The 24,996-nt window shown below is 42.3% G+C and overlaps 1 protein-coding gene across 1 annotated transcript in view; it reads left to right on the forward strand.

The window, feature by feature from the left end:
- The first annotated feature begins 2,124 nt into the window (after positions 1-2,124).
- LOC147678553 (extracellular calcium-sensing receptor-like) overlaps positions 2,125-24,996 on the forward strand; it is a 60,528-nt gene continuing 37,656 nt past the window's right edge. Inside the window, exons 1-2 of the mRNA XM_086945688.1 lie at positions 2,125-2,258; positions 8,025-8,316. Of these exons, the coding sequence (XP_086801814.1) occupies positions 8,059-8,316 (258 nt within the window). The 5' untranslated portion in view covers positions 2,125-2,258; positions 8,025-8,058. The remainder of the gene's footprint in view (positions 2,259-8,024; positions 8,317-24,996) is intronic.

Below are 24,996 nucleotides of genomic sequence, written 5' to 3' on the forward strand. Positions count from 1 at the left end.
AGTCACTGACTTATTTGGCCTTTTATAACTTTATATTCACAAAATAAGGGTAAGTCAGTATCTTGCCATACAGCAGCGAATTCTCGTTCACCAACCAGGGTTTATCAACTCCTTTATAAAATGAAAGGCCACCAAGATTAAGAAATTCTTATATTAATTTAATGATTTGTTTCTCTATTCATTAAGCACAACGATAAGAAACACTGATCTATTGACACCGAGGGAGACCGAAGAATTAACAAAGGTAAAAGAAAAAAAAGTGTAACACCCATCTAAGAAGGAGGGGGTGAGCAAATAATACACGTTCGAGAGCCTTTCGAAAACATCAGAAAATATCCCAGAAGCATTCATAAACATGAGATAACGGGAAATTGAAATGGTGACTTATTTTTTCTGCCCTTTTGGTTTTCTCTATTTCCATTTAAACATATCGGGGCAGATTTACAAGCCTCTTGCGCCACTTTTACACCGGTGGTGCGTCACTTTTGTGAAGCAACGGTGGCGCAAAAGATGCGCCATGCTGCGGGGTATTTGCAACATGACGCATCTGGGAGATGCGTGACGTTGTAAAGCCCTGCACCAGAAGGAGGCGTTCCTGTGCAGGGGGGAGGGGGGGGGGGGCGTTCAGTGCAGGAACGCCTCCTTAAAGTGTCTGAGTGTAATTTACAAGATTTCACTCAGTCACTTTTGGGGACATGCTGCGTCAAAACCCTGCGCCTGCTTGAAGCAGGCGTAAGGATTGAGGCAGCATTGTAAGAATAGGGCCCCCCAGAGCATTGGTGGAGCTGCGTTGCGCTTGCGACGCAACTCCAGCAATGCGCCGCCTTTTTGCCGTGCCGTTTTTGTACCATGGTGCGCCGCATTTACAATGCGGCTCATCCATGATGGCGGAGCCGCGGCGCACAATAACTGGCGCATCCCTGCTGATATGCAGGGATGTGCCAGTTATTGTAATTCTGCACCATCGACCTTACAGTCTGTCGCTAGCTAATGCAAACACCCCTGACATCCAATATCTTACCCAGTGTGCAGAAGGCAGTGGAAGTTTGTCATTGGTCAGCCAAAGGTACTTACATGAGAGGCTACCTCACATGGCTGCTGAAGCCATAAACACGTCAAAGTGAAATTTATTTATTTATCCCAGTAACGGAAGAAAACAATTACATTGGCGGATTGAGAGGGTGATTAAAAATGCCAAAATTCTCTGCTTTTATTAGAATATTGCAAAGTGTCCTTGTCATTTCCCAGTGGCGCATGCATATTTTTTACAATCAGTTTTGAGTAAAAATGAACGTGAGCGCCCGGAAGCGCCGTGTTGTTTTGACAAAAGCGAGCAATACCGAAGCAGGGAATGTCGATTGTAGTTTGGACCTGTAGGCCCAGTCGGGAGTTGCATTTGTACAGATTCTAATTTTACATCATGTTAACAAGCATTTTTTGTAATGAAACCGTGTGATGAATTGGTTCAGTAATTCCGAAATGTGTGCCTTTCGTGGATATTAATGTATAAGGGATATTCAATGTGATTTTTATTGTGGATTACTTACGGGCTTTTATTTAGTGTTTTTGCTATGGAAGCCTGGCTAGAAAGCAGTAAAACCCGAACAATTTGATAGAGCGTTTCACACTGTCGGTTTCAAGATTCTCTACTTTGGCAGATAAGGGACCTGAAAAAAGGTGTATTAAGTGATATGTCCAAGAACACCCATTTATGTGAAGTGTGGGACCTAGGTTTAGAAAAAACGGGTATATTCATTGACATGCCCAAGATCACACGTGGTCAAATGGGGAAGCTAGTGTTAAAACTCGAGTTGCAGCTTTCTTCAAGTCACAATGCATATGCTGAACTAATGACTACTTACAGATTTGTGTAGCTTACATGGCCTCACCAACTCAAGTCATTTTTTATTTTTTTTTACGTTAATCATGGGCAGAAAACTCGGGATTCGGTACCAAGGACAAGTGGACGATGGGGCGGTGAATCGACGGTCCGTTTTCCAGGCCGCAAAAAAGATGGCCGCCAGGAGGGTCAACACACCTCTCATCTGCCGCAGAGTTGCCTTGTACCTGCTGGTCAGCCTGGCACCCTGGTCTGCCTTCCTGAGCCCGATGCCCAAGTGCCAGCTCCAGACGGCGGAAGTGAGTGGGTTCTCGAGGGACGGGGACATTCTGATTGGTGGGATCTTCCCCATCCATGACCCCAGCATCTATCCCGACAACACTTTCGAGGTGAAGCCTGCCCTGCCCACATGTCAGACGTAAGCAGACCCGTCTTCTGTACTGTTTTGCATTTTGTGCTCTTATTTATTTCCAATTAGAACATTGGAAAGTTGGGAGCTCCATTGAAAACAATGGAGTGCCCTGGGCTTATAATGGCTGGCATAAGCCTGGAGCTCCAACATTCCAATGTTTCTTTGTTCACAGCTCTGGCTGTGAACAAAGGCTTCAGGGACCCTGAGGGGATTCCAATCCCCTCACGCTCCTAAAAGGCTTTGTTTTTTTTGTTAGAACATTCTGTCCTCTAGTGACAGAATGTTCTAATAGCCTTATAGCCCTTCGTAGATGGGCTATACCGCTATTAAAGTCTCTCTCCCTTGTTAAAGGCCCTCGCCTTCGGCTCGGGGCCTTTAACGCTGGAGAGGGCCTTTAATAGCCGGTATAGCCCTCTACGGCGGGCTATAGGGCTATATTATTTGACAAAAGGGAAACATTTACTGAATGTTCACACAACGCGGGGCAGCAAGGAAAGTTGCTGCATTGTGTGAAAGGGAGAGACCAGAAATGCCCCATATTTACAAAGATGTGCAGCAATTCTCCTTGCGCTTGCGCACAGTGTGCAGCTTAGAGCCAACACAGGCATCCGTGCACCAGAGTGCTAGGGTGACTGTGCAACCGCAGGATTTTTTTTTGTGCAGGATGGGACACCTTTCTGTACAAAACCAACCGTTAGCAGCATTTTTCACTTTCTATGTGTGCTTTAAAATGCAGCACACGCACTATGTTTCTCCAGGTTACGCCTCACTTGGGAACCGTAGCATACTGATGCATTCCTAGGTTTATAATTTTGTGTAAATCTGGGAGTTTGCCCTAATCTATGGTTGAATGCACTGGAACGCTCATGCTCCACCCATGGAACGGAACGCGAGTTGAAATGTAACCTAACGCAGCACAGGCAGCTGAGTTGTGTTACATCTCTTTGCAGAGCCATGCAAGACCACGCAAATCAAGGCTTGTGTGGCTTTATAAATATTACTGTCCTAGCGTTGCCTTCAGCGAGGCAGGGCAACTGAAATGATTCATAAATATTGGCTCTTGTTTCCACCTAGTGTCCACAGGGCTATCCTGGCCCCAACCCCACTTCTGCCTTCTCCCCAATAATTTTCCCATTTTCTCACCTTACACACATGTATTTTTACTGGGACTAAAGATCCCGACCAAGACTGGTATTTGCCTATTTTTCCATCTCTCAACAAGGGCCGCCGTCATGACAGAAGTGGAGGTCATTTAATGGGATGTGTGTAGGTCTCAGTAATGGGGACACAGAAAGTGTCACAGGTCAGGGTTGGGAGATTGGTTGGGTTGTGTGCTCCTAAGCACTGGAAACACAGAATCTGCCACAAAGGGTTGTGTAAAGGTCTCAGTACTGGCATGGCAGCTCATGCCACAGGTTAGTAACGATGATTAATGAGGTCTTGTGTGAATCACAATATGGGAATCACAGAGGGGGCTGCAGGTCAGGACTGAGGTAGATGGACAGGGCAGTGCAGATCTGAGCACAGCAATTACAGAGGGTTACCCCGGTGCATTGTAGGGCAGTGTGTGGGCCCCAGTACTGGAGCCACAGCGATTGCTGCAGGCCAAAGAAAGGTCATGTTTATTTCAGGGACTCAGGGGCATATTACCAACAATTACCGATAATTATCGCTAGGTTGGCTTAGCGGCAATATTTTTATCGCCGCGCTGCAGCGATTTTTATCGCTTAGGAACCTTGATATTATCAAGGTTTATCTCCTAAGCGATAAAAATCGTCCGAAATGCATGAATATCGCTGGAAAGTCGGCAATATTCATGCATTAGCGAGCTAATGCTCTTAGCCATGTTATCCACCTACCATTGGATAACATGGCTAAGAACTGCTCAGGGCAGGTGTTAGCTTTTGGAGATATTTGCGCTTAGCGCGAATATCTCCAAAAGTTGGTAATAGGAGATAGCGATATTAGCGACTGTTTCCAGTCGCTAACATCTTGGCATGCCCACTTTGCATCTCATTAGTGATAAATATCACTGACATGCAAAGTGGGGCCCAAGATGGTCGCTATCTCCTACTAGCTGTCGTTAACTGGTGTTAGCGACAGCTAGGTAATAGGGAGATAATTGTATCTCCGCTTTCTTGGCTTTTAAAGCCAAAAAAGCAGAGATAAACCCCCTTGATAATATGCCCCTCAGTTTCTGAGGGTGCTACAAGCTGTGCTTAATATAAGCTTCTGGGTGGCAGTGGGGCCCACTAGCTCTCCTTTTTAGGGACCAGGACTTCCTTTTTTCATTACTATAAGCTGAGGGGGTGCCCTAGGAGGGGGCAAGGAAGATTCAATGCAGGCTGGTGTAAAAACTTGTTCATGGAGCTGGGACGACTGCAGCGTGGGAGGAGAGGCTGAACATCGCACATCCAGGACACAACTTGAGATTATCCAGCGGTAAATGCATCAAATGGCAAGAGGAAAGTTGGGGTACACAGGGAAACGTATAACTTCCAGAAAAGGGAACAGCATTGGCACTGAACACAGCTCGCGTGAGGCCTTATATGAAGTTTTGTGCCACATCTGAATTTTTGTATCAATTTTTGGGAGCCACAGCTGAAATGTTGAGGCCTGTTCTGGAGTGTCGGTTCCTGGATGGTACATCTGTATGGTTGTGCTCACTTCAAGAAGCTCAGCTGGAATAGTGCTCAGAATCTGGAGTACTTCCTTCAATCACTCCTCCTCACACCTCCCCCTCTCCTCTCTCTTTTAACTCTCCCACAGTACCATGTTCGATCTCCCTTGCTCCTTGCTGTCTCAATGCTCATCGACCCTGTCTCCTACCCTCTTCGTCGTCTCTCACTCAAACGTGCCAGCTTTATTATTGGCAATATTGTCAGCTTAATGCTAGCTCTCGCCTGCAGCAACCTCTCTACCCCTCCTACCCCGTTTCATTCCTTCTCTTTCCACTCTTTCCAGCCCTCTTCGTCCTCTCTTCCTTTCCCCGCCCTCACTCCCTCCCCTGCTGTCAATGCCTCCTGAACCACCCTCCCCTTACTCTCCCTCTCTCTTCAGCCTTTCTCCAGGATGTATGTCAGTACAACGCGATCATTTTGATCGCGGTACTTTACATCACGGATTTTACAATGGCGGTCCTTACAATGACTTGCTTTGGAGGGCATGGATTGAGGAATATTATAATTTTATATTCCAACACCAGTCCACGTAACAGTAGGGAAGGTGTTGGAATATAAAATTACAATATTCCTTAACCAACAGCGCCATCCAGCGCAAGCCGCAGTAACGACTTGCGTTGTAATGGCAGCGTGGTAAAGGTCGTGCGGTGTAAACACCGCGTTGTAAATTACGTTTACCTTTCTCCCTCTATTCCAGCGCCGACTCCCTGCATTTCTTGATCACTCCTGCTCTGTTCTCTCTCCTGCATCCTTTGTTCTTCCCCTTCTCTCCCTCTTCTCCTCACCTTCACACTACCTTCTTTAACCTTTTTCCCCTTCCTCGACCTGCTTTCCCCCTTTACCTGTTCACTCTTCTTCTGTTCTCTCTCCTACTCACTCCATCCTTTCTTTCCTTCCTCTTCCTCACTCCCCCTATTCTCACACTCCCTCCCCAGCATGCCTCCCTTCACCCCTCTACCTCCCTTCCGACTCTGTCCTTCCTCCACCTGTTGATCACTGTGTCTCTCTCCTCTTTGTTTTCCTCTTTCCCCTCTTCTCTTCCTCTCCTGCTCTTTTGTTCTCCTCCTTCCCCCATTACTCGCGTTGTTGTAACCACTTCCTACTCTAAGATCGACACATACACCCACTGTCATGTTATCCACTTGACTCACATTGGAACACATAGCAAAAGTGATAAGCTAAAAACAAAATTTAAAGACATTTTAATTGCAGATTCACCTTCTAAACTCCAGTATTTTTATTTTGAGTGAACAAGGGTACCCCCAGGACCCCTACTTCCAGCACCTAAGGTTAGCAATGGTCTTCTTTGGAGAGTTAGATCCAGTTTTGGAGGCCACACCTAGAAGATATGCATACAGATTTGAGGGCAAAGCTGGAGTACAGTGTTCAGTTCTCGGGGACCCTTCTGTGGTATTGTGCCCAAGGGTCTCCCCTAGGGCATTGCATTTGGTTCATGAGGCCACATTTGAAATCGTGTGCCAGGGTCCAAAGGTCTCATCTGGACATTTGTGCCCAGTTATGGAGGCCATATCTTGAGTGTGGTATTCAGTCCCAGAGCTCTCATTTGGAGTGCGGTGTCCAGTTCTGAAGGTTGCATCTCCTTAATAAAAGGAATTCAAAAAACAGACTGCTAACAACACATTGTGCTTACTCCATACATCCTATAATGGGAAAAATAGAAATGTAAATGTTTGCTGCTTGCAGAAATAAAGGGTGTATTACTTAGACATTTAAATTCATTAAGCAGGTAAACAAAATACAAGGCAGTGCATTCTTCTAATTAAAAAGGCTTGCCATAGGACCGCCTCTGCATCTTTTCCCAGGCTGCTTTGTAAGGCCACGAAACAACCACTTAGCATAAGGTACATTTAAAACTGATTCTTTACAAAATATTCAGATCATTGGCACAGATTCAACAACACTTTCAGCCAGGTTTGTGTTTTAAAAGTGATGCAAACCCAACACAATATGTTGTTCCATGATTTACTTTGAAACGCATTTGTGTTGAAAAGTTGAGTAAAGTAACACTACTTTACATCAGGGGGCATTCCATAGGTGGTACCTGGGTGTTCCCATGCATTAACCCATGGGTTTTGATGCAAATCACTATCTACTACACATTGGTAGACAGAGAGTTGTGTCAAAAACCAATGCCTCCTCGAGGCAGGCATAAGGGTGGATCAGGTTGGAAAACTGTCCACATTTTTCCAACTTTCTTTGTGAGCTGCACTGTGCAACTCTTATACAAAGAAAGAAAAACATTAACATAGTTATTGTACTGGAAGGGAAGGGTACCTTCCATTGCAAGTATTATGCTTGACCGAAGGCGCACTCCTTTGCACTATGTTGAAAGGTGTGTTATCACCCAAAGACAATCCTCTGTCAATACCACTCATATGGGTTGGGTTGGAATATCCCAGGTGAACAACCTTTACAACGAAACTTTTACAAGGCAGTGCCTTTACAACTCGGTATTTACAACGAAAACCATTACAACGCATTGCGCTGGGGGCGCTCTATGATAGGGACTAAGTTTAATTTACTATCCAACACCTTCCCTAGTGTCCACGGGGACTGGAGTTGGAATAGTAAATTAAACTATTCACTATCCAGCACCCCAAAGCGCTATGCGTTGTAAAGGTTTGCGATGTAAAAACCGCGTTGTAAAGGCATGCGTGGTAAAAGTATGCGTTGTAACGTCATACATCTATATCTCAAGACATCCTTTCTAAGATTCCCCAAGGATATCAGCACACCCACCATTTCATGTCACAAAACCAACCTGAGTCAGGGCAATCAAACTCCTCCCTATACAGAGAACTTCATGTAGAAAAGCTCACAACAGAAGGCTGAAGTTTGCTCACTAAAGTGCCAAGACGAAGTCAGATAACTGGCGAAACTGTGTTAGGCAAATATCCAGTAACATAAACAAATATTCTTTACAGCAAAGCAACACTTGGAAGCTTCCCTAATGCTATACATGTGGACACCAGAGGCTGTTAATCAGAACAGTGTAAGCTTTAAGTATTACTGAACAGACTGCATATGTTTGAGTAAGTTTCAGTATGTGATTGTTGACCGCTTGTTGCAGGTTTGTGTATGATTACTACCTGTGGCTCCAAGCCATGGTGTTCTCCGTTGAGAGTATTAACAGAAACTCTGGCCTCCTGGCCAATGTCACCCTGGGCTTCCAAATATACACCTCCTGCCGGATGCTGTGGCCAGTGCTGGAGGGGACCCTGTGGATACTCACCGGACGAGGGCAGCCGGTGCTGAACTACCAGTGCTGGGGGAAACGACAACCAGCCGCCATCATTGGAGACTCGCTGTCGTCACGCTCCATCCTCATGGCACGGATCCTGGGCCTGTACAGGTTCCCCCAGGTAAGAGGAGGACCTGTTATGTGACATTTTTGACATTATGTTCATAGTATAGATCCTATACCCAGCAGCTTTAGGGTCAATGAGATGGACACAGAAAGTACTTCATTGTATTGACGCACAAGGTCCATCAGCTTCAGGGGCATCCCCTGATCTGCGGTGGATTCTGGCAGCACCCTCCTCAACAGGTTAGTACTTCTCCTTTATGTGGCACAGCTGCGAGCCATCCCTTGTTGGGTACATAGAAGGTATCATGCTGACAGGACCCCACAATTTATAGTAAGCAGCGACCAACCTCTGGCAGATGGGAAAAATAAAGGGAGAGAAATCAAAAAAATTCAAATTAATTTAAGGTCCTGAGAAAAATGGGGATAAGAGAGAGCAATATGCCTGTATGGGCTACACATTTCTCAGAGACAAGTATGAGATTCATAAAATTAATAGGGAGGGTCAAACTAAATATAAGCGAGGAGGAACAATTGGCTTCTCAGCGCTCAAGCCCAACTATCAAAATGCAACACTTATGAATAAAGAAGCAAACTGCTTGCAAAAACAGGATGAACATCTTTAATATTAAAAGGCATTTCATTATTTTTTGATATCTGATAACATTTCAGTGCAATATAAAACATCATATAATTGACAATTATTGAACTTCCTAAGTATTACACAAGAACTTAAAAAACAAATATGCACAATTTCCTGACACTATGCTTTGGAGTGTGAATATGCTGGGATTGGCTAAATCCATTCCCCGCTAGCTCTAGGAATACTCGTGCTTGATGCATGACTTGACTGAAGGCCACACTAAGGGGCCTATTACAATTGCATTTTTTCTGCATCGCCGGGCCGGAGGATGCGGAAAAACCGCAGCGCACCAACCAAAGACCCATCGCCACATTAGGATGGCTGGTGGGTCCTGGTTTCCATCCGCAGCTTTTCCGCCGCAGTTGCCTTACAACCGCGGCGGAAAAGCTCTAATATGATGGCGGTGTCTCTCAGACACTGCCAGCCATATTAGGATGGGCTTTAAAAAATGCTTTTCCGCGGCGGGTTTTAAGCCGTGGAAAAGCATGTGGAACTTCACTGCTGGGGCCCGTTGCGGGCCCCCTGGGTGAAGGGTGGGTGTGGGGGTGCACATGGGGGGTACCTATGGTACCCCCCTGCATTTGTATGCAGAAATCGGCAGGCACCGCACAGTGCCTGCCGCTTTCTGCATACAAATGCAATGTATGCATTTTTACCATTGCGGCGGGTGCAGCTTGAAGCGGCACCCGCCGCAATGGCAAAAATAGAGGAAGTGACCGCCAGGGTGGCGGTCACATCCTAATTGGACTCAAGTCAGTCCGCGATCATAATGGGCCCCAAAGTGTTCAAATCATGCTATCCCCTGTGGGACATGTGGCCCACAGAACCATGGTGCAGGTGACGCCATAGAACTTACTAAAGCTACCTAGCATATTTCCTTAACGTAATACAAATCCTATAGCTTTTTTTTATATGTATAATACTACTTGGCATTATATTTTTTTCAAGTACATGAGATTTATGATCTAGGTGTTCTATCTCACATTGACCTCCAAGAGTCAGCTTTAACTCTTCAACATCTCTGAACCTTGAAAGGCACAGAGCAAAGAGGGGCTGCTTACTTATTCAGAGTGCTTGAGGTAGTGCCTGTTTCCTGTGTAAACAAGGTTAGCAAGAGCTTTTACCAGGGTTGCCTAATTGTCTGTTAGTTTTACAGACCATGGAAAATTGGCCTGACAAAGATTCCTAGCAACATTGTTCTCTTCGCAGACCATTGATATGCCCGGGTGAAGGACATGTTGAGAGAGTGGTGGAGGCAAGCCCATGAAGTGAGGCTAGTTTAATGCATTGAGTGTGGATCCACTGGGCCATAAATTAGCACTCAAGTCATAGAAAAGTTGTTACACAACAAGTTCCATCGCCTTCATGTTTTGACACTGTAGACAGTCTATGGCTTTTAAACAGTGGCCTCAGTCATCAGAAACATTGAATTTAATTTGTGTTTCATCGCATACATGTTGTATCACTAGCTGTAGTTCTTAAATATATTTGTATGTGGGGTCATGTAAGTGTTAACAAACTAGTGGTGGGCGTAACTTGCATAATTCCAAGTAGTGTAATCATTGGAATTACCCAATAATTCCACATGTTTACTGCAAGAAGAGTAATGCTGCATTTAGTTAAATTCTTTCACGCAAAAATGCCCCCTCGCATCAAAAATGTTAATAAATTGTGCTAAATGCAACAGAAAATGAATAACAAGCACGAGCAGCCACTTGCACCCTGTAAATGTGTTTGTGGGGTAGGATTTTCTTCCAATAAACTACCAATGTTTAGCACTATTTTCTTAGAGCAAAATGCACCCTTGCAGCCAAAATGAACGCAAGCATGCATTTTGCATTAAGAAACAGTGAAAAATTAAACATCTCCCTAAATGTGTTCTCTTAGTAGGATTGTTATCCCCCAAATCACTCTTATTAATGTGAGCAGGAGTAATTGCATAGTTATCCATAATTCCAAATCAAAGAGCACACAGAATTAACAAACTCAGTCCAGTGTAATTAATATTCTGCCCAGGCCAATTAGAAAGGTTTGGGGCAAGAGCTGATCCTGGGTGGTCAGGTATAGTGAATGATTAGGATTGAAATGAGACTAGTTTTATGAGCCGGGACTGAGATAGAAATGGAGAAAACTACTCGAGGGTAGTTCCATCAACAACACATTTGTCCAAAAATTGATCAAAATATATGCCATAACCTATTGTGGCAAACACCACTAAAATAAATGTTTAAAACAACTTAGAAAAAGCATGTTCTTGATCCAGAGCAATGAGTGTGTTTCTTGGATGTTGAGGATGGCTCTCTGTATTTCGAGAAGGGTGGAATCTGGGTTGTGAGAAGCTTGGAATATAGTGCTGTTCCAGTATGCTCACAACTCAATCCTGGAACCAATTTCAAGAATTGGGTCCAGCAAAGAAGAGCAGATATCTGATTTTGGCTGATAAGAGGTTTTTGATCTGCACTCATGTTCAATAGTGGAGTAATTGTGGTGTGTTGGAGTGTCAGTGAGACTTTACCATATTCAGGAGAGGAATTAGTAACTTTGGTGATGATGGGATAAAAATGTTTGGGAGAGTTTGATACACTAAGTATTCCGGCTTTCTCAGTTATCAGCACAAGAACACTGATGATCTTGCTTACTTCTGATTTTTGAATGTGATGGTGAATGAGGTTTGTGTATGATTACGGCCTGTTGCTCCAATCCATGGTGTTCGCTGTTGAGAACATTACCAGAAACACTGGCCTGCTAGCCAACATCACTTTCGGCTTCCCTATTTACTATTTCTGTCGGATGCTACGGCCAATGCTGGAGGGGACCCTGTGGATACTGACAGGATGAGGCCAGCTGGTTCTGCTCATGAGGTTGGTACAACCAAGGGAGCCAGAAGAGTAAGAAAGAGGGTCTAAGGGTAGCTATTTTGTCATCAAAGTTGGTCATGTGGTCACCACATAAAGATGGGAATATTGCCATGGGAGAAGGAGTGGTATAGGAAGTTGTCAGCTTCAAATAGGCCTTGAAGAACTGTTAGGCAGGCATTTATGCTTTATCAGAGTGTGTTTGACAGTAAACGTTTTGGATCAAAAAGGGCATGCTAATCTCCTTGTGGTGAATGAGGCAAGCCGAATGACCAAAGGCAAGATTATGTTTTATAGAGTGTCTTCTAGGGAATCTACCATGTCACTTTAGGAAGTCTAAGTCATTAGGATTTTGTTTTTACTGTAAGACCCTCAGGATCTAGTCTTGGGCTATCAACATTGCATACTTAGCAGTGCAAGACCCAAATCTGACACAAACGGCTCCTGTGGAGCTTTAATGTAAGCAGCCAAGGCCTGCCGGCTTTCTATGGTACAGTAACAATGATAAACAAACAGATCTTTCAATTAATTAGAGGGCACCTGAATGATGGTTCGCAGAAATTTCTCTTTGGCCATTGGTTCAACAGCATTGTCCAGCCTCATGTTTCTGGGACGCGCCCCCTCCAAAATGACCCTTAGCTGTTATTCTGTGTGCTTTACATATTAGCCTAATACTCGAAGAGTTGTATATCCTGTTATCTTCTCTGAAATAGATGGCATCCCTTATTAGAGCTAAGCTTGAGTTATTCAAGCTCCCTTAAAAGAAGGGTGCATTAAGCCTTATTAGTTTTGACCTGTACTTCCTCATCTCACTGTTACAGTACTTATTGTATTGGTTGGATAATAATGGGAAACAAAAAAGATCCCAGTAAAACTTGTAAATACCTTGTGAATGAGCAACTATTGCATCATATGTTTGGAAGAAAGGGGAGTGGACAAAACTCATGAGATTACCTTTCTAACATTGTGGGCTATTCAGGGGTTACAGTGTGAGCTTCCCAGTATAAGATGGCACTGAAACATTTTCTTGTGATATCAGTTAGAGGACAAAGAAAATATAAAGGAGGAATCACTGAGTGATAGGAGTGGCGCAACAAACTGATCTCTTATTTTTCTTCGCATTTATCGCCAGCATGATACATGTTTGTCCCTAATTTTTGTTCCTTGCAGCCCAAATATTTTATTTGTGTTCTTTTCAATGCCCCAGCTTCATGCATTTCTCTACCTTGGTGTTAGAGAACGTTTTATCTACTTATGCATTATTCCTAATTTTCAGTCAAGAGCTGCAAGATTGCCAGAAGGGTTTTTACACTTGTAGCTTTTTCCTCCTAATTGGGGACCTCCTAAGGAGACCCATGACACCTTTTACATGTTCTATTAAGAGAAGATTGTGACAGTGACTAATGTATGGTACCTCCCTTTTTAAGATCAATCAAGAAGGAAATTTGTTGGGCCCTACAAAATCTAGTCCTTGACAGACTTTGACACTGACTCCGTAGGTTTAATTGTGGTATGGATGCTTCAAAGGAACTAGTATTAGTGTTATGCCATGAAAGCTCAATGTTAAGGCAGATCTTGGAGTCAAGATCAGCAGACATCCCAGTAGTTTCTTCAAGTGTCCCACATTTTTCTGGGACTCCATTGAAGTTGAGAGCATTTTGCACAATTGTGCAAAATTCTGTGAAGACATAGTGAAGGTGAGATACTTGATTGGATACCTTACTAGACTTGCTTAGGCCTAGGCAACTCCTCTAATTTTGGGTGCCTGGGTAGAGACTTGTGGTACCTTATTCTATTCATTTAGGTGGAGTGGACGTTTTGACTTATGAGAGCCAATTTAATCAGTTAGCAGCTAAAACTATTTGGGTGGAAAGAACTCAAATGACTATATTTGATGAGGTTTGAAAGACGAAATTAAGGACAGGTTCATTCTTTTGCAGCATTCTATTTAATTTTCTTAACTCATTGATTTAAGGCTGTTAATTGAAAATTGATTATATGGAAAATGGAATACCCGGAGAAGCCTATTTTATTTTTATTCGAGTTTCTCCATTTTTTCACCAAGATGTTCTGGTAGAGCCATTGCCTCAAGAAGAACTTATGTTGGTTGGGACTGCAAGAGGATCCTTGAAAAAGGATGAAAAGGAACAGCGGTATAAGACTGTGTTTTGTCTTTGTTGAGGTGATGATGGATATATGATTCAGATTTGGCCCAGGTGGCCATAAAGAAATGTAGGAAGATCCCACCCATCTCCCTGAAAAGAGAAGAAAACAGAAGTGCATTGGCTTCCTTTTATTGGATCCTATATAAACCTACAATCCTTTCTTTTTTTACCAAACCCTTTGACAATGAATAAAGGGAAAGTTGGTAATGCACCTGCATTCCAGGAAAGTGGTTCCCGTTGACCAGTGATTGAACTAGACAGGGCCACTAAGGATAATATTCCTATCAAACTTAAGAAAGCTCTTGAACTGATTCACACTGTTGAACTTACGGGCAACCTGCTTGCATATGTCGGAATGCCTTATATACCCCAGTGTAAATCAGATTCCATGACTTTCTATACCCTTCCGACAATCCCCCACTTTGAATCTACTGTGAACCAATAGCACCTGTATTGTGCTGTGCATTGTAATACCAGAGTGTAGAAACAACACTGTTACGTTTCCTAGTGTTCTTAGTGCATAAAGTACAAAGTCTGGTTTCCTCACTCTTAAGGTAAAGCAGCTTTATTAAGCAAAATAATGACATAACCAAAAAACAGGTACAAGAATTAGATAAAACAGTAAATTAAGAATCATTAGAACATTGGAATGTTGGGAGCTCCATTGAAAACAATGGAGTGCTCTGGGCTTATAATGGCTGGTATAAGCCTGGAGCTCCAACATTCCAATGTTTCTTTGTTCACAGCTCTGGCTGTGAACAAAGGCTTCAGGGAGCCTGAGGGGATTCCAACCCCCTCACGCTTCCAAAAGGCTTTGTTTTTTTGTTAGAACATTCTGTCCTCTAGTGGCAGAATGTTCTAATAGCCTTATAACCCTTCGTAGATGGGCTATACCGCTATTAAAGTCCCTCTCCCTTGTTAAAGGCCCTCGCCTTCGGCTCGGGGCCTTTAACGCTGGAGAGGGCCTTTAATAGCTGGTATAGCCCTCTACGGCGGGCTATAAGGCTATATAAGAAGCATAGAAATTGAAGCTGTTTAACAATTTTGAAACTATACTGAAAAGAAGGAGGAAGGGGAAGGATGGGAATAAATAACAGGGATACCAAGTTAACAGCAGTTAAAAAGGAGATAGTAAAATTATGTAATATAAACAATCAGAACAAGGCGTAACAAAATGTAGAACTTATGGCAAAGAAAAAGAAAATCAACGTGGTTTCAAATTTTCAGATGAAGTACAACTGGGATATTTATGAGTGACCTCATCCAGAAAAGAGGTCAAGGGTAACCAATATAAAACTCTGTTAGCGGAAGGAAAATATATAGAGAAAAAGGCTGTATCTAATCTATGATGATGACAAACATTATTCCACCAGGCTACATAAGTGATATTTGAAGCACATTTCCAATTAATAGCAATCTGTTGAAAGGCAAGAGTTAACATTAGGGCTAACAAGCGTAAATTAATGTGTGGTGAGTGGATATCTTCAGAGACACTACCCAAAAATAGAGTCAAGGGCGATAATTGACAATTTAGATGGAATAATAGGGATAATTGAGACCAAACCTTTTCCCAGAAGGAAGTCATAGGGGGACAATGGAACAACATATGCATAAGGTCACCAGATTGGTGATCACAGGACCAACATTTGGGAGAGGAGTCCATGGAGAATATTGCTAGCAGAGATGGGGTGAAGTAACGTCTATGATAAAGGAAAAACAAAGATTTGGAAGTGGAATTAATTACTTAGGTTTTAAAGAGTTTGCCCCAAATGTTATTCCAAAATGGGAGAGTCTAAGTACATCCCAAATCCAGTTCTCACTGTAATTCTAGCTTAGATTTGGATCTGGCATAAGCTGAAGAGCGGAGATGCTTATAAATAGGTGAAACCTTAGGAACAGAGGTGAGAAGTGAACCAAGGGAGGAATGAGAAGAGTAGGAAGGGAGAGTGTCAGGTAAAGAATAAAGAATATCAAGAAGAATATTTATAAGAAGAAGAAATTCAGGTAAAAAGAAGCAAGGATATTTGAATAAGAGTCGGAATTTTGAAAAGGTAGAGGATCGTTATTAGTGAAAAGGTCCTTGACCCAAATTATACCTCTTTGTCTCCAAGTTTTCCAAAAAGTCGGTTTGTTTTAATAAAAATAAGTTTCCTGTACCAGAGAGGGGAATGAAGAAATGAATCGCGAGTTCCAGGCTGCAAGTTTTAAATTGGTTTTAGAATATTATAAGTATTTTTAAAAAGGGAAAAGGCGTTATGGAGGTTTTAACTGAGAAGGCTATAACTTCACGAGGGATAAAAGGAGAAAAAAAACATTTAGTGTCCAACCATAAGGGGGTAAACAAGGATCGCATCAAAGAAAGCCATCTAAGGCTTGTTGGAGACAGAAGACCCTGTGGTATAACCAAAAGTCAGGAAAATTGACTCCACCACCTTGATTAGCCTTCCTGGTATTCCTCACTCTTACTCTGCAAGTATGCTGTGGACAAAGCCTTGTCTTCCCTCATAAAGTTGGTACTATGCAACAAAAAAGTTTATAAAATAAAAGGTTGTTTTACTTGCCAAGTCAGGCAAAGCTCACTTAGAAAGTGGTAGCTATGCATCCATCTCTTTAAATAATGTTGGCGCAAAATTACTTACAAACATTGCGGCATCCAGACTTGAAATAATAATTTATTATTTAGTATACAAATTCCTTTTTTTTTTTTTTTTTTTTAATTTTTTGTGTCCTCATATATGCCACCAGTAAATTGATACTCTGATTTAGCGCTCTTCAAGCCACTGACACAATCTTCTGTTGCGGCCCTTGTGATTGTGGATAGCCTGTGAAGATTGCCCAGAGGTAGGGTTGTTACCCGTCCAACTTCCTCTCGTAGTGGTGCTTGCTGTGTAGGAAGGACAGGACCACAAGACCTCTGGCATAATCATTGGACTATTAGGATTATTTTTCGATCCAAGTTTTTAGCTTCGACCATAATTTAGCAGACTTTTCACCCCCACACAAAGTATCCAATTTACTCACCCCCATGATGTTTTTGAGACAATCTGCAAACGTCGGAGAGAGCGCCGACTTCCAAGCTTTACAAATCTCTCTTCTAGCGATCACTATTACGTAAAAAATGAATTGTGTTATGTAATTATTGACAACATAATTCGGAGTTAGACCAAAAAATACCAGACTGGGGATACATATAATTGGAAAAGATAGTACATCCTCCAGAAACTTACACACTTGTTCCCAATAGTTGCTTATATTGGGGCAATCCAAAAACATATGTATGTCATTTGCATCCTGTGAGTTACATCTGGGACAAAGGTACGAGGTTACTGACAACTCGGAAAGCTTAGCTGGAGTCCAATATACTCTATACATTGTATATAGGTGGTTTCTTCTTAAGTTGGACGGTTTAATTATTTTCTGAGATATCAAGAAGGAATCTGTACACATTTTCTCCAAATTTTCCAAGTTATCAGCAATCGGGACCATACTCAGACCCCATAGCCTGGTGATTTCTAACTCCAAGTTATCTTTGTGATCTAAAAGAGTTTTATAGCATTGGGCGGTCTCTCCTTTCTTACCAGTACAGCTACTAATGAATCTCAAAAAAAGATTGTCATCTTCAGTTCCCCAATACTGGGTTCCCCACCAGGCAGAGAGTTGATAAAATTTAAATCTCGTAAGAGTTCCGCCGGTTATACCGACCAAAAAATCCCAATCTAGACTTCTTGATTCATCGCAAAAATCTCCCCATCTGAAAAGACCTGCTCTCTTCAGGGGAAGGGCCAATTGGTCCGTTAAACATTCAGGAGTGCCGGGGGAATCCCAGATTGGGGCGTATGAATGATAATAGGGAATATGCAATAACTTACAGCTCTGTGTCCAGTAATATAGAGCAGCCTTCAAGAGCTTTAATCTAACCTTTTTGAAAAACTTTTTATCACCAAATTTAAACAAAAAAAAATCTGCATCATATGGTAGATCTTGCAGCATTGCCTGAAACAACAAACTATTGGAAGTTGAGTCCAGTTTGTTGGCTAATAACCGAAAATTTTTAAGTTGAAAAGCATAACAGTAAAATAATAAATCCGGAAGAGATAGTCCACCTACTTTCAATCCTCTCCTTAACTTCTTCCAGGCTATCCTTGGGGTTTTAGTTGCCCAAATAAAAGATCCTATCCTGCTTTGCAGATTAGTAATGACTTTTTTATTAAATATTAAGGGAATAGAATTGAACAAAAACGTCACCTTAGGTAGGATAATCATTTTAACTAAATTGACTCTACCATAAATATTGAAAGGTAGTGCATTCCACCTTGACAAAAGTTTTTTAATCTCCTTTATTACCTCTTCCCAACTAGTATTAGGAATTTCCTCCAATTTCTGAGTTAGATAGATACCCAGATATCTCATCTTTGGTTTGGCTTCTGGGATGCGAACCGGGATGTTCCAACACATAACCTCAGTTTTATCCCGATTGATGGAATAACCGGAAACAGTACCAAAATCCTCAGCTAAGCTAAATAATCTTGGGATTGCTACTAGTGGATTAGAGGTGTAAAGGAGAAGATCATCTGCATATAGTGCCGTCCTAATAGATAATTCCCCAATACTAAATGAAGAGATTACGGGGTCTTGCCTTAAAACACAAACAAAGGGCTCAATATATATGTCGAACAATAATGGAGACAGGGGGCATCCCTGTCTCGTCCCTCTGCAGATATTCAACCACTCTGACAACCCCCCATTCACCAAAATCTTAGCTCTCGGGCCCCTATATAATGTTTCAATACCTTTTATATAAATCTCAGGGAAGCCAAATTTCTTCATCACTCTCCATAGATAGAGCCAATACACTTGGTCGAAAGCTTTGGCAGCGTCTATTGCCACAATTGCAAGTGGCTTTTCCTTGTAAATTGCATAATCTATCGCTCCAATCACTTGAAATGTAAGTTCATTCAGTTGTCGACCAGGAATAAATCCTCGCTGATCGGGATGAATAATAGTCTTTATAACCTTAGCCAATCTAGTTGCTAGTATGCCCGAGTAAATTTTTAGGTCAGAGTTCAAAAGTGAGATGGGTCGGTATGACCCTATTATTTCCGGGTCTTTATTCGGTTTTGCGATTAGTGAGATTGTAGCATCTAACCAGGAGGGCGGAATTTGTTCCCCCTGAATAAAAATATTGTTAAATAATGTCTGTAGTGGGCCCAAGATTTCATCTAGGTTATCCCTATAGATCTCTATTGGCAGACCATCTGGGCCTGCTGCTTTGTTCCTTGCCATCTTTTTCACTTGCAGTCTGATCTCCCCCTCAGTTATTTCTTTTGCCAGGAAGGATATGCCATCATTGGATAGATGTGGTAAGTGTTCCAAGATCATCAACTTTTCTAGGTCATCAATTGTGTTATTAATATTTTCTGAATAAAGTTCTTCGTAGAAGGATCTAGCTTCCTCCTTTATCTCACCATCTTCAGACAAAACAATACCCGTTCTTCTTTGTTTTAAAGTTTTGATATTATTCCTAGTCCTCTCTGACCTGGCTTTCCAAGCTAGCAATGACCCACATTTTTCCCCATATTCGAAATTTCTTAGTTTGCTTATTTCCCATTTGTCTCTAAGTATTTTTTCATTTCTTAACCTAAACTTTGTTTGTAACTCAGAAAGTTCTTTTTCCAATCTTGATATACCAACTTGATCATTGGGGGTGACAGAAAGAAGTTGCTGTTCTTTTAGTTTAATCGCTCTAAGATCGTTGGTATCCATTTCTTTTTTTAGCTTTCTAGTCAGAGCCATTTGGGAGATGTATATTCCCCTTAATACGGATTTAAATGCGTTCCATATTATGCAATCTGGGGCAGTCTTATGGTTAAACAGAAAGAACTCTAGTATATTCTCCTTGACTTTAATCTTATACTCTTCATTTAACAAAATGGTCCTATCCAAAGTCCACCTATATTCTAAGAAATTCTTCTGGAGACTAATATTTAACTCAACTACTGAGTGGTCAGACAACCCGGTTGGAATATAGGAAATGGATTTAATATCTGCAAGCAATGATCTGTTAACCAGAAAGAAATCTATCCTAGAAAATTGGTGGTATTTTTTGCTATAAAAAGAAAACTCACTACGGGTACCATGCTTAGCTCTCCACACATCACACAGCAAATGCTCCTTCATGATATTTTTCAAGGCTAACAAAGATTTCTTAGGGCAGTTATATTTAGATTTAGAGGTGCGGTCTACTGCAGGATCTAATAACAAATTGAAATCACCTCCTAAAATGATAGGTATAGTATATTTCAACATATGTTTTTCTAATTTCTGTAGAAAACATGGCTTATCTTCATTTGGGCCATAATAAACCCCACATAAGAATTTAACAGTACAAATTGAAACAACTACGACTAACCATCTACCTGTTTGATCTGTGGCCCAATCATGCATAACAATTCCTTTATTTGCACAGATTATTATTGCCACCCCTCTTGTGTTACCTAATTGTTTAGAACAAAAAACATCTTGAACCCATTTGCTCTTAGAAATTTTTTTCCTACATTCGTCTGCTTCCAAATGGGTCTCTTGTAAGAAAATCAAAGAAGCCCCTTTATTCTCCAAGAAGTGGAGAACATTTAATTGTTTCTTGCGATTTCCTAAACCGTTCAAATTCCAGGAAAGGATTTTAGTATGCCTAACTTGAGACATATTGAAGTTTTAAACTATAAATTGTGGCTTGTCCAGAGCATATGTATTGACAATTGAATTAAAAAAAAGTAATATTTTAAGGCACATGAGGACTTTTTTAACTGCTTTTTTCCCCTAACCCTTGTGAACCTACCCCCCCACCCCCCCCGGGAACCCTTCCCTCCTGATTGGCGAAATACGCCCTATGAGGCCCCGAACCACTAATGCCCACCCCATCCCGAAAAGTCGGTCTCTATATCCCCATCTATATCTGTTTTTATTTGTTTATTTACTTGAAGTTTTCCCCTTTTTTTTTTTTTCCCCCCCAACTTAACTGAGTCTCCCCTCCCACACTCATTATTTTTCGTGATTCTTATATATTTTTTTTTTTTGAACTCTCATTCTAACTCTAATCTGTTTTAAAGGCACTTGAAGTTAGACGAATAATAGGAGATATAATGGATACCCTAATGGGCACCCTAGATAAACTCTATTCCTCCTGTTCTTCCGATTCTTTCATCTTAGTCAAAACTGCATCAACTTCCTCGGGGAAATGGCAAGTGTACATTTTATTGTTCCACATTATTTTGAGGAGCGCTGGGAATTTCATCTGGACCTGTGCACCGTAGGAACGTAAATCTGGCATCCTAGAGCCTAATTCCCATTGTCTTTGAGCAGTTTTGCTACCAATATCCGATCTGATGTGGTAAGGATTAGCACGAAAATGTAAGGAAGTACGAGATAAACACCTAGTGAGAATCAACTCTTTTATGCTATAAGTCTGAAAATATACCAGGATCTTCCTAGGCGCCTTTCGATCTGGATGCAACCTAAATGGATCTCTATGAACCCGCTGAATTTCAGCTTCCAAATTGATGTCTGGTCTGTCTTTGAGAATATCCTCTCGCAATAATCTGCAAACAAATCCCTTGATATCTTCCACTTCTGCCCCTTCCGGAATTTTTAAAATCCTCAAATTATTACGTCGTTGTTGAGTCTCTAACCTCTCCAGATCCATTGTTAGAGTCCGATTCTGAGCCTTTAAGGCAGCTACATCTTTAGAGTTAGTTTTTGAGGACTCTGCAAGTATCGATACTTTCCCCTCTAAAGTGCTTGTCCTGACACTAATACCCTCAATTTTTGCCTCCAGAAGATCAAACCTGTCATGCAGCCCTTTCTGATTCTTTTCAGAAATCTCAAATCTTTCCAACAAATCACCTCTCAGTGAGTGAAGTAAAGAGCCCAGACCTCTCTCTCTCTCAACCCTTCCTCCGAGGCCCCCAGCCTCCTCGTTTAAGGGTGAGAAGGGACCATCGTTTTCCAATCCCGATGCATACGCTATACGAGGGACTGCCAGAAGAGATTGGGGTGCTGGTGTCTGAGGTATTTGATCACCACTTCCTGAATGCTCACCGGAATGTATATCACCCTCAGCTACCTCAGCTACCTCAGGTACCGCAGGTACCTCTGTAGAGTCAGCTAGATCCAGGGCTGTGTATTTATTGCTCAGAGGAAAAATAGCCAAGAGAGGGGAAGCTATAGTCGTGCTCGTACCCTCAGCTAGATTTCCTGCAGACTTCACGAGCCCATTCTGATTATTTATATCTCTTATCTCTCCTTCCTCTGTAATGTTAGTGTCGATATTTGCCTCTATGTTGTTGGCTCCAGATGAAACTGCTTGCTCCATGATTTTAAAATAGCTTTTAAGTGAAGGAGTCCCTTTCACAGTTTGAGTCTGCTTTGAGCCTTTAGTCTTCCCCCTTCGTGCCCCACCTTTCTTATTTTGCTTACAGGGTGAAATAGGAACCGGACCACTACTTCCACCCTCGTGCAAATCAGCTGTGTTTAGAACCCCCTTCTTCTTTAGTTCTTGCTTAGAGCGTAGCTGATAACGGTTCCTAGCCACGCTTCTTTTCTCACTACTATTAGCGGCAGAAGTCTCCTTAGCGGGCAACTCAAACAGCTCAGGTGGCTTAGGAGAGCCAACTGTGAATTCACCACTGAATGCAGCCTGTGAGTCAGGAATATTGCACTGGAACTGGAACTTCTGCGCTGCTTTGTCTGCCTCCATGCACCTAGCCAGATCACCACAAGCAGGAGACACTGTAACTATAATAGGGACGCGGCGTGTGAATACTCCTGCTGCCCGGTACCAGAAGGCTGCCCTCGAGCGCAGCCTTGCATTATAACAGCTTACCCGGACTCCAGAATACCGCTCTACTTGCGTGTGGTTGCCACCGAGTATTAGACCGTGCCCTGTCTCCCCCGGCTTCCAATTCTCCTCGTGTCTCTCCACCCGATGCAGCTGCCCCGTTCTGGGCTCTTCCGCATACCTCCGCACGAATTCTCGGTCCACCCCTCTCATTCCAATGGAGCGGGTCCTAGCGCCTCCAGCTTCTCCGCAGCCTTTGCTAGCCGAAAAAGGAAAGAAAAAGCTCAACAATTGCGGAATGCATTGTTGTTTTAAAAAGTAAACTCCATCTCACCGTGTAGTAAACTACGGTCCACCATAAAAATGCAGGATATGAGACCTGCCGAAGAGCTCTGTGGGGCTTAGGAACGGAGCCTCGCAGCAGCCGTTAGCCTACCGCCGCCATGTTCCCCCGTGTTCCTAGTATACAAATTCCTGAGGAGAAAATAATTGAGCAGGTCTCTGATTTGATTAAGTTTACTTGCGATAGGTGGGAACCTCAGCTACTGATTTTAAATATCATATCGAAAAAAAGGGCTTTTATGATGTATATTAGAGATAATTGCAATAATTGCTAAAAAGAAAGTTCCAGCGATTTCATCAGCACAACTAGCTTGCTCTCAAGTGGTGCTACTTTGGATAAGGAATTAAACACATTTTCACTCTATCTTCTCTTTTATTTAGCTTTGTACTGGTGCTTTAAGCAATTATTGTTAGTCTAACACTAATATAAAATTAGTTTTCGTTGCTCTGATAAATTTAGAACTCAGTTATTTTCAGAAAATAGAATGTTAACAATTTACAAATCTGTGTCTTTAAGTCTTGCTGTACTCAACAAAGTTATATATTAAGTATCAAACCATTACTGAAAATGATTAATAAACCAACTAATGACAACCGCTTCGATGTGAAACAAAATTTGAATTTATAGTCACAAAAATTGAAATGTAATTACATTAAATATGAACAGAATAAGGCACCAAATTTAGCATGGCTTTCCAGTGGAAGCACATTGTGCCTAAGGGCCAGATTTAGATGTTGGTGGACAGGTTACTCCGTTGCAACGGTGACGGATATCCTGTCCGCCAAACTACAAATCTCATAGGATATAACGGGATTTATAGTTCGGCGGACGGGATATCTGACACCTTGTGATGGAGTAACCCATCCACCAATATGTCAATCAGGCCCTTAGGGCTATATTATGATGTCAGGCGGAAGGCCATCCGACAGCTCGTTGGTGGCCGTCCACTAGACATCTGAGGCATCAGTGTTACCACCGTATTATGATACAGGTGGTCCAGCCAAAGCTTGCAGGGGGTCCGCTCCACCTCCGACAGGCTCAAGGAGCCCGCCGAGGTGGCAAGCAGATCATAATCTCCAAAATGGATTCAGTGCACCGCCACGGGGAATACGATGCACCATTCCGACAGCCTTTTCATGTCGGTTCTTCCGCCATGAAAAGGCTGGTGAAAAGTGTCTTTTGGGGTCCCTAGCAGGGGCCCTGCTCCCCATGCCCCTGTTGCCTGCCACATGTTGCATGGATGTTTAAAAAGTGTCAATTTCCTATGTCGCAAACCACAATAGGAAAAATAGACTTTCGGACCACAGTCGCATCATAATTTGGGAAGCGGGTTTGCTGACTCCATGCCAGGCAGCCCGTTTCCAACATGAGCATCCGACTGGCTTCGTAATGAGGCCCATAGTTGTTGAGCTACACTCCATACAGTAAAAGTTACCTTCTACACAAGATTTTTTATATCAATTAATACTCAACAATATCCTGCAATAACAAGCTCTGGAAAAAACTGTTTTTTCTTTAAGTTATCCTGCAACCAAATTGTAAACCGATTGTTTTTTGCAATAATCTAAAATGAATGCCAGTATCCTGGCTTTGGATACTTACATCTTAAAACCCATTACATGTCATCTATATTGTTCACTGCTAGACACTGGTTGAGACCCTCCACCCCGCCCAAAAAATGTCCAATTGACTCTTTATATAGAAGAAAGCCTATTCAAATATCTCCCTACACTTACAGTCCTCTTTACAGTCCAACACTTGCTCAGAATCACACTTTGACTTCCAAAGTCTATAAATGTAGGTCTCGCCACTCTTTGGTTCATCATTGCAAAGGACAGCGCACACTAAAAATAATAATAAATATCACACGTGCTGCCACATATCTTTCTGCGTAGTCCT

Source organism: Lissotriton vulgaris, chromosome 12 (genome assembly GCF_964263255.1).
Source record: "Lissotriton vulgaris chromosome 12, aLisVul1.2, whole genome shotgun sequence".
Lineage (NCBI taxonomy): Eukaryota > Metazoa > Chordata > Amphibia > Caudata > Salamandridae > Lissotriton > Lissotriton vulgaris.